Source organism: Tympanuchus pallidicinctus, unplaced genomic scaffold, assembly GCF_026119805.1.
Source record: "Tympanuchus pallidicinctus isolate F22 unplaced genomic scaffold, pur_lepc_1.0 scaffold1, whole genome shotgun sequence".
Classification (NCBI taxonomy): domain Eukaryota; kingdom Metazoa; phylum Chordata; class Aves; order Galliformes; family Phasianidae; genus Tympanuchus; species Tympanuchus pallidicinctus.
The window spans coordinates 5334519-5345205 of record NW_026294618.1 but is presented as its reverse complement, the minus strand read 5'-3'; the positions used below and the strand labels follow the sequence as shown (position 1 = coordinate 5345205).

Genomic DNA, 10687 nt, shown 5'->3' with positions numbered 1-10687 from the left:
CTCCCCAGGGGGGTCCCATAGCGCTGGGTCTGGGGGCACAAGATCCCTTCTAGGGCTGCAGGATCTCCCCTGGGCTGCAGGACTCCCCATGGCTGTTAGGACCCCCCATGGGTGTTCAGAACCCCCCTGAGGTTGCTGATTTTGGTGCTGTTGGGGCTCAGGGTTTCCCCGCATGCCCAGGGCACAGCTCCATGGGGCCGGGTGAGGCAGCAGCAGGAAGCTGGGGTGTGACGGGTGCCACCCACTGCTCCCGGCCAAAGTTGAGTGGAGCAGCAGCCGGCAGCACCCAGGGGTCCAGCAGCACCTGGGTGAGTGTCTCTGAGCCTGGGGAAGGGTACAGAGAGGGGTGTTGGAGGTCCTGGGCCTTGAGGCTGAGCTGTGGGGAACATGGGTACATTGAGGATGGTGTCAGTGTACAGATGGGGAAACTGAGGCAGGGTGAGCTCGAACGGATGGGCAATGTCTGAAATTACCCCTGTGCTCCTCTGGAGCATCCAATAGGAACGAGTACTTGACTGAGTGGGTTTCTGGAAGAAAAATCCTTCCAGCCTATGACCAATTACCCCACAGAACCCAGCTCCCTGGGGTGAGGGCACCCACGCTGGGGACAACTCACCCCTAACAGCTCCACAGTACAGGCAGGGTGCTCTGGACACGGTGGGGGGGTCACAATAGGGTGCCAGCACCGGGCAGGGCAGCACAGAGCCAGCAGAGCAGGCTCAGCCTGTTGGGCAGCTCCAGGTTCTCTTTGCAGGGTTTCCACCCTGAAACTTTCCTGTGCGGAGCCCAACCGACCCCCAGTCAGTGTTGGGCAGGGGTCTGGTGAGAGACAGAGCTGAAGTTTGGGGGAGGAGGGTGGGAATGTGTTTCTTGGAGGGGGGCTGCCTGGGTGGGTTCAGAAATGTCCCATAGGGATGCAAGAGGGATGCAGTGGGGATGCAGTGAGGGATGCAGTGGGACGGAGCAAGGTTTCAATGGAGGTGCAGGAGGGATGCAACAGGGGCGCAGCAGGGATGCAGGATGGCTGCAGAGGGATGCAGTGGGATACAGTAGATATAAAGCAGGGATGCAGTGGGGATGCAGTGGAAATGCAGTGGGATACAGTAGTTATGCAGCAGAATGCAGTGAGAAGGTAGGATGATAGGGGTGCAGTAGGAATGTAGTGGGGATGCAGAGGGGATGGAGCAAGGTTTCAGGGAGGATGCAGCAGGGATGCAGTGGGAATGCACTTGGGATGCACTAGGGCTGCAAGAGGGATGCAGCAAAGGTGCAACGGGATCCAGGGATGCAGGAGAGATGCAGGAAGGATACTATAGGTATATGGTGGGATGCAGCGGAATGCAGCAGGGATGCAATAGGGATGTAGCAGGAATGCAGTGGAATACAGCAGGGATGTAGCACGAATGCGGGAAGGATTAACTAGGGATACAGTGGGATGCTACCCCTCTCTCCAGCCCCTTTTTCACCCACCCTCCCCATTGCAACAGTGGGGAGAGCAGCCACCAAACACGGGTGTTTGAGTAAGAGCAAAAGCTGTGAGGTGAGCCGGGCGCCATGGGGTGTGACAGCGCTGTGTCACGGCACAGCTATGCCAGCAATCCAGGCCTGGGATGGGGCACGGCTTCCTGCAGCCCTCAGGCACCACGGCCCATGGGTGCCAACCCTGGGCACAGGGCCCTGCCCGCACTGCTATCACACCAAATCCTTTGTGGGCTGAGCTGCGGGGGGACAGTGCCGTGTAGCCCTGGTTGGAGCAAAGGATGGGAATTCCTATGGAATCTGTGTGGGAAAAGCTTCCTGGAAGCAGAGTGAGGTCACCCCTGCACCTATCCTGAAGTGTGCCCGTCCCCCACCAGCTCCCATCGATGGCCCCGGTGCTGCCGTGGGGTTTGGCTGCTGCTGCACCCATTGGGTTCCTGCTATTGCTGTTCCTCTGCGCCTTCTGCCCCAGGTATGTGCCCTCACATGGGGGATTGGCGAGGACTCAGCACCCCATGGGGGTCGTGCCATGCTTTTTGGCTCAGCCAAAGGGTGGCCATGGGAACATTGGTGCCACTATTCCCTTTCTACAGGGCGAGCGGACGCCTCTCCACCCAGAGCAACGCAGGGAACTCCGGGCTGGTGAGAGCAGTGCGGCCGGGGGAGCTCTGCTCTGTGTCCCCATCCCCTTTTTGTCCCCGTGTGCCCACTGCTAATGTCCCCATCTCATTAACAGTCGATCCCCACCCGTAACAACCCGTCCCTGCGGGGGACAGACGGACAAGGGGACAAACCGGCTGTGCACCCCTCCATCCCCCATCCCCTATGAATCCTTTCTTCACTCAAAACGAGACGTCGTCGGATGTCGCCGCGTCGCTCCTTGGGGACAGCGCTGTCGCACGGGCTTGGACAGCCCCCCAGCGTCGGCAGCGGGAACGGTCCCGAATCCCCCCCCCCCAAAAAAAATAAAACCAAACCCGAAACATCAGGGGGACGTGGGGACAGCCTTAGGGGTGGGGGAGCGGGGAGAATCTCTCGTGGGGTTGAGAGGCACTGAGCCCAGCGCACCCCTAAAGCCAGAGAGGATATTTGCGGGGCTGGGGGGTGATAGGGGGCAATGAGACGCAATGGGGGGCAGGCATGAGGCGTGTGAGCGTGCGCGAGTGTTGCACAAGAGTTTGGGGCGGGTGCACGAGCGTCTCTTCGTTTCTGCTGCAGGTGACGCTGTCGGGACCGGACTGCAGAGATGGGGAAGGAGCGCTGCTGGGAGGTAGGGACGGGGCAGGGGACGGAGAGACGGGGACAGCGATGGGGACAGGCGGCGGCGGCGTTCCGCTACCCCCGCTCCTGCTGCTGTGCGCGCTCCCACTGCCCCACGCGCACCCACCCACCTGCACGGGTGCTGCGCACGAGGAAACAGTTGCACACGCCTGAGCGTGCAACACGCGCGTGCAAATGTGCACATGCACGCGCTTATGTGCGCGCGCGGCCGTGGCATTGGCACACTTGCCCGCGGGCGTGCAAATACACGTGCACAGACACAAGTGTGCATTGCACGCGTGTGTGCGCGCTGTGCCACCGCAGTCCGAAGGTCCGTGGCGCGGTGCTGCCGGCGCCGTTAATGATTTGCTCGCTCAGAGGATTGGGAGGAGCCGCGGCTTTGCGGGACTTTGAGCTGCTGCTCACATTGGAGTGCCCGCCTTGGGGTGCTCAGGTTGGGGTGCTCGCTTTGGGATCTTTGCGTTGGGGTGATCGGCTTGAGGTGTTTGTGTTATGGTGCTCACTCACGGGGGGATGCTCAGCCTGGAGCGCCCGTTTTGGGGGTGCTCACATGGGGATGATTGCACTGGGATGCTCACGTTGGGGTCCCCACTTTGGGATGTGCATGTTAGGGTTCTCTCCTTGAGATGTCCATTGTAGGGTGCTCGCACTTGGGATGTTTGCATTGGGATGCTCAGATTGGGACGCCCGTTTGGGATGCTCACATGGGAATGCTTGCACTGGGATATTCAAGTTGGGATGCCCTCTTGGGATGCTTACTTGGGAATGCTTGCACTGTGCTACCCACGCTGAGGTTCCCCTTGTTTGGATGCTTGGGTTGGGATGCTCACTTTGGGATCTTTGTATTGGGGTGATCAATTTGAGATGTTTGTGTTAGGGTGCACGCATGGGGCTGCCCGCAGTGGAGCACCCGTTTTGGGGTGCTCAGGTTGGGGTGCTCACGTGGAGATGCTTGTATTGGGATGCTCACATTGGGGTGCCCACTTTCGAGTGCCCATGATGGGATGTCCACTTTGGAAAACTCAGTGTTGTGGTGCTCACATTGGGATGCTTGCACTGGGATACTCACACTGGGGTGCCAACTTTGGGGTTCCCACACTGGAGCATTCAGGTCGGGATGCTTGCATTGGGATGCTCACATTGGGGTGTCCACTTCAGGGTGCTCAAGTCGGGATGTTCACTTTAGAGTGCTCAAGTTGAGGTGCTCACTGGGATACTTGCAGTGGGATGCCCACTTTGGGATGCTCACATGGGGATGTTTGCACTGGGGCGCTCAGGTTCGGGTGCCCACTTTGGGATATTCGTGTTGGAGTGATCAGCTTGAGATGTTTCTCTTAGGGTGTTCACATGAGGGTGCCCACATTGGACTGCCCACTTGGGGGTGCTCAGGTTGGGATGATCACATACGGATGATTGCATTAGAATAATCACGTTGGGGTGCCCGCTTTGGGGTGCTCAGGTTGGGATGCTTAAACTGGGTTTCCCACATTGGGATGCTCCCATTGGTGTGCTCACACTGAGATGTTCACTTTGGGGGAATCTCCATTGGAGAGCCCATCGGGGTGTTGGTGCTGGGTCCTCTGGGGAAGCCCACACTGGGATGCTCACACTGGGATGCTCATGGGGCAGAGGTTTCAGGACACAGACGGAAGGCAGCAAGGAGGTCATGGCTCCGACCCCACAACTTCCTCTCTGTGGTCCTGCACCCAACCACCTGCTGCAGGGAACCTGCCCCCCAAGTCCCACAGCACCACGTCTCTGCAGCTTTACAACAGGAAGAGGAACACTCACATGCAGAAGGAAACCTATTCCAGAGCCTCCTTCATCTCGGAGGTGAACAAACCGGCTCGGCACCCCCTCTGCCATCTCCTGCTGTTGACAGATCCTGCGCACAGGGCAGAACCTCCTCCTTAAATAAATATTTGAGCAGCGAGGGAAGGCGGGGAGCACGGGATGCATGGGGTTTTCCTTTGTTTTCTGTTGAATTTCTTGCAAAAACCAAAGAGAAGGGATAGAGCCGGCAGGCAGGAAGAAATGCACCAAAGCTCTCATTTAAGAACATTTCCTCATTGCTATTTTACCCTGAAATTAAGGGGTGCCCCCACGCATCTCCCCCACCTCAGCCTCTCCCTCTCCTTCCCTGTAGGTGCATCGCCTTGCAGCAGGACAGACGTCACCAGTGAGGGGAACACGGACATCTCTGGGTCACCACACCCCAACACATCCCCTAAATCCTCCCCGAGGACCCCAGACTTCCTCCGTCACAGGCAGCTCCCGCTGCTGCCCGGTGACACCGCAGAGCGCGCAGTGGACGCAGTGCAGGATGCCCAGGGCTCCATCTACGAAAGCATCCGCTACAAATCCCAGAAGCTCAGTGCTGGGCTGGAGAAGCCCTATAGGGACGATGGGGACAGTGGGGACCCGGTGCAGTGCTTTGTTGTGCAAGAGGAGCCGTGCAGCCCAGGCAGCCCCATACCTGTGTATGCTCGTGTCTGCAAAGTGTCCCGGGCACCACAGCACACGGTACCCAACAGCATCGAGCCCGAGGAAGAGGCGGCTCCAGCACTGCCAGAGAAACGCTTCGACATCCTGTAGGATGAGATGGAGGGATCTCAGGATTGGACACTGGGAAAAAGCTGAGCGCTGGGGAAAGGTTCTGCCCCAGAGGGCGGAGAGCATGGAACAGCTCCCCAGGGCACAGCCCTGACCTGCTGGAGCTCAGGGAGCATCGGGACACCACTCTCAGACACTGGCTTTGAGTTCTGAGTGTGCTGCTGGGATGTCCCCACACACCTGCAGCCCTGGGACCGGCTTGGTGCTCACCGTGCACTGATGGAGTATGGGCAACTCAGGGTCTTCTCAGAGCTTTCCCCCAAAATACCAAGCTGCATCCCACGGGGACACAGCATAATTCCCTGTGTCACCCAGTCACTTTGCTCTGCTTCAAGCAGCGGCTTTGCTGGGGCTGAGTCAGATGGAGCAGAAAGGGATTTTGCTTTAAAGGAAAAAAAATAACAACTAAGTAGAAGAATACGCCTTTGACGTGACTCCTGGCACAGGAGCTGGGGACGTTTCTGTTCTCACGTGTCGATGGCTGGCGCCATGCTGCATGGGGTGACTCATTTCGGTGCAAGATCTGGGGAGATCTCAGAGCCAGGGGAAATCAGGGACGTTACTCAGCCCTCTGCTCAGCACTTCTTAATGTTCCCAGAGGTGCCCTCGGTCACTGCAGGGGCAGTGCTGGGGGAAATGCCAGTGCTGCAGGGTCCAGAAGTGTCCGTGTGCTGAGTGCTCCCCAATAACATATGGGCATGGCCCCATTTTCAGCTGTTACATAATCACTTCCAGTGCACACGATGGTGTTGCTCACCTGCTGTCCTATACACTCACCTGCCTTCCTATATGTTCATTCACCACCTCAGCTTCCTGCCTCCTTATATGCATGTCTACCTTCCTAAACACACCTGCATTCCTACATGCTCGCTGCATGTTCACCTGCCTCCACGTACGCCTCTCTCTATACCCATCTGCCTTCCTATAGTTATCCCCCTATAAGCTCACGTTAGGCATGAAGGGGAGCCCAAAGGTGGGCTGTTTGGGGAATATTCACAAGAACTTCTAAAATTGCTGCCTGAGAGATGCAACACAGGCAGTGACAGGGCAGTGTCAGATCCTGGAGTGGCTCCCTAGCAAAAGCAAGCAGGCTGCAGGGCTGTGCCTTGCCCGGTGTTACTGCCAAGTGTTACCGGCTTTCTTTGCGTGCCGCTCAAAGGACAAGTTGGTTAATGATTAATTTTGTATCCTGAATGAAGCGGTGGGGAAGAACTGGGACTGGCTGGGTGGTGAACAGCTCTTCATGGAGCTGCCAGCCAGTTTGGGAAGGGAGGAGATTTGGGTAAGGAGACTTGCTAACATCCTCCAGAAAGGTATTCCAGCTCACAAGGGTTGGACAAGAAAGGCTTGGCTGGGATTTCAGCTGCTGCAAAGCACTCTCACTTCTTCACCCTTATAGAGAAGGAAAACCCACCAGCACCAAGCACCCACAATTTCATAGACCTCTGCCATCTTCCTCTCCACCCAGCCCACGTGGATCACCGTTCTCATGCATCACACCCAAGAGAGCTTTTGCACATAAAGGAGCTTCTCCACACAGCCAATCATCCCCATCATATTCTCCAAATAAGACCATGCTGGGCTGTCCACCCAGACACAGAGCTCCACAGAGGAGCTCCAGCTTGTGTCCATTGCTTGGAGTTCCACATTTGGAACATTTCTGGACATGAGGAAGTATTACTTCTCAGAAAGGGTGGTCAGGCACTGGAATGGATGCCCAGGGAGGTGGTGGAGTCACCGAGCCTGGGGGTGTTCAAGGAAAGGCTGGATGTTGTGTTGAGGGACATGGTTTAGTGGGAGCTATTGGGAATAGGTGGACAGTTGGACTGGATGAGCTTTTAGGTCTTTTCCAATCTTGGTGCTTCTATGATTCTATGATTTCAGTAGCTTGGATCCTCTCAGCTCCCAAAATAAGCCAAGATGAGATGCAAGAACAAGCAAGGTACAAAAAAAGCAAGGTTCCTGGAGAATACCTGAGGCTTGCTGAAGCTGTGCTAGCAGTGCAAAGGAAAGAGCAGAGCTTTCACAGTGGAACAGGCTGCCCAAGGAGGTTGTGGATGCCCCATCCCTGGAGGCATTCAAGGCCAGGCTGGATGTGGCTCTGGGCAGCCTGCTGACTGCACATAGCAGGGGGTTAAACTTGATCATTGTGGTCTTTTTCAACTCAGGTTCTATGATTCTATGGGAGTGGAAGCAAAGAGTTAAAAATGAGCAAGGAGAAGGAAGGGAGGGGAAAAAAAGAAAAGCAAACAGGCCAGAGTTTATTAAAAAAAAAAAAAGCATAAAGAGGCAAAGAGCAGAAAAGGAAACCTCGTGAGTGTCTCTTCCTCTCTTGGCTTCTCCCTGCTTGGGCTGCAGGGAGGGGGAGGCTCCGCTGCGTGTGCCTGAAGGAGCCGGGTGCACGGCACAGCAACCTGCACCTACAGAGCAGTGCTCCAGCCCAGCACACGGAGGAGCTGCCCAGATCCACTCCTGTGCCCAGCTCTGGCTCTGTCCCACGATGCCAGCGGCACACAAACCATGCCACAGCCTGTGTGACCTCTCCCCAGCCGAATTATCAGCGATGGGATTGCAACACTGGAGGAACAGAGCAGCGGAGCAGCTGGCCTGGGGGCTTTGCTGTTACACGGCCTGGGCAGTAACAGTTAAATTCTGCATCACGTCAGCCCCATGCGTATAAAAGTCAGGAGCAGGGCATTGCCAAAGCCAGAACTGCGAGCACACTGCGCGCCAAGCAGCTTGTGCAACCACAGACACGCTCGATGGCTTCTGCTTGACCCTGCTGGTTTTTCAGGCTATCAGGGAGCCCTGGCATGGCATTTCCAAACATTTTCCTCCTCCCATGAGAATTAAGCTTTTTAATACGTGAGCTGCGTCGGCTGGGAGAGCTGTGCCAGCTGCACTGTGCCTCTGCTGAGGGAAATGGAACATAACCAGAGAAAGCCCTCTCCTTTGGGTGGCTCCCAGGGGCAGGGCTGGCACCAGCTGTGGACAACTTCCAGGATGCAGCTCTTTTCCAGGGACGTGGATGCAGCCAGATTTGATCAGTGGTGCTCAAGACCTCGGCGCTGTTAAATTCAGTAATGTTATTGCTGCCTCTGCGGCCGATACACTGTAAAATAAGAAAATCCTCCTAAATCCCATCCATAGAATCACAGAATCGCTCGAGCTGGAAGGGATCCATAAGGATCATCGAGTCCAACTCCTGGAAAATCAGACCATGTGACTGAGAGCATTGTCCAGATGCTTCTTGGGATCATTTGAGATGCAGAGTCAAGCACTGCACGAGGCCATTTTGAGGTGATGGCTGTCTAAAATGGACACCGCACCCCACACCGCATTCATTTTGAGGCGATGGTCATCTAAAATGGACGCCACATCCCAGCACAGAGGCTCCGGCCTCACCACTAAAATGGCCAACATCACAGCACCGATGAGCTCAGAGTTCCTTTGGGATGAAACACCCCAAAAGCCTGGGCCAGAGCATGGATCCTGTGGGTCAGAGCATGGATCCCATGGCCAGACCGCCCTGGCAGGAGATGACACAGAGGAACTCCTGCACCTCAAGTCTCAAGGGCTTTGGGTTCTTCTGCTGTTCTCAGCTCATGATAGGAACGAGGTGAGCGCAAGGAGGGTCAGTAGAGCTGCACACAACAGTGCAACACCTCAGGAAGTCCAGATGGAAGCATCCAGATGCATGGAGATTGCCTTTGAGGAAAATATCTTGCTCTTGTTCAACACCATTGGCAGCTATAAATTCTGCCAATGAATTGGCAATAAATATATAAATTTATTTCTTCCCATATTCCTTCCCCATTTTACTTGATCCAACCAGCTGAGGAGTTGAAAAACAGCACATTCCAAATGTTTGCAACGAGACTGCAAGAACAAGAGTCACTTTCAGACTGGGACCTGGATTTTCACGCTCTGGAGTTGCTTGGATCTCGGTACGCGTTGGTCCTTTCTGATGTCAATGACACATAGGAAACTTCGGCCAAAAAAAAAAACCCCTCCAGTTTATTTGGTTAATTTGGTCTTGGTGGCGTGGCTCTGATTCATCTCGTACCAAAACAAAATGAACGATATTAATAGACCCAAAATGTCAGTTAAGCAGTTTATCCTGAGCTTGTGTACTCAGAAATGAATAATCTCTTGAGGTTGAGGGACAGCGGCCAAAGCACAGCGCTAGGCAGAGCAGTGGGTGGGTAAAACCAAGCCAAGCTTTTTCAGCTGCTAAGCACTGTTAGACTCAAGCTAACATTTAATATTAACTGAAATGAAAGCTGTAACTAATGATCATCCTGTGGACACAGCTCTACGTATTGGATTTTTCTCTCCACTGTGTTTTTTTGTGTTGTTTTTTTTTTCCACTCTGCTTTAAAATGTTGCACAATAATTAAAAAATTGGGTACGTTGCTCACACTGCATTCAACACAACATGAGAACACTGTGCTGGGGAACGCTGCAACGCCAGGAAAACAGAATCTGGCATAGTTCTACTTCTGCAAAACAGGCTAAACCATCACAAAAGACTTTCAACTGGAATCTTTCACTTACGGCTTCATGGAGATTCACCAAGATTCCCCATCCAAGATGCCAAGTTTTTATGGGATGGGGAAGGAAGCCTCCTAGGTGACTGGGTCATTAGAAAATAAACAAGCAAACAAACCTGAGCAGGATAAGCAGTTTCATTGCAGCTCCCCAGGGAAAGATGTTAGCAGACGGGTCAGGATCTGGAGTGCACAGTCACTTGTTTAACACTGTTACAAGCTCTGAACAAAGAGCAAGCAGTGAGGTGACAATGTTCACAGGGAGGACAAAGTTACCCCAAATAACTGTGCCTGAAACAAGGGGAATATTGCACAGCACAGCACAACGAGCAGATACAATGGCAGGTGAGGTTTTATGTCAACAAGGAACATCTAAAAATTATACTAATTGTATGTATAAAGTTACAGAATCACAGAACGGCCTGGGTTGGAAGGAACCTCAAGGATCATGAAGCTCCAACCCCCCTGCCTCACACAGGGCCACCATCAGCTATTACCTCTCAGGGAAAGAGGCCTGGGGTTATCATTGATAGTTCTGTGAGAAGATCAGTTTAGCACTCCGCAGCAGCCAAATCAAATGCTGGCAGCTATTCTGAAAGGAAAGGAAACCAAAACATGATTTGATGTTGCTGCATAAACCTACGTTGCACCAGATTTGATGACTGATGCAGTTCCGTCCGCTCCGTCTCCAAAAGCGTATGTAAAACCAGCCGGGCTGCAGGGAAGGGTCACTGAGGTAATCAGAGAAGACAGTTTCTGCACCA

General features: G+C 54.4%; 1 protein-coding gene across 1 annotated transcript; it reads left to right on the top strand.

The window, feature by feature from the left end:
- The first annotated feature begins 249 nt into the window (after positions 1-249).
- LOC128085794 (uncharacterized) lies at positions 250-9685 on the top strand. The gene is made up of 5 exons (XM_052693667.1): positions 250-308; positions 1857-1951; positions 2073-2121; positions 2698-2749; positions 4907-9685. Exons 2-5 carry the CDS (start codon positions 1866-1868, stop codon positions 5353-5355), a joined length of 636 nt encoding a protein of 211 aa, XP_052549627.1. The 5' UTR covers positions 250-308; positions 1857-1865; the 3' UTR covers positions 5356-9685.
- The last annotated feature ends 1002 nt before the right edge of the window (positions 9686-10687 follow it).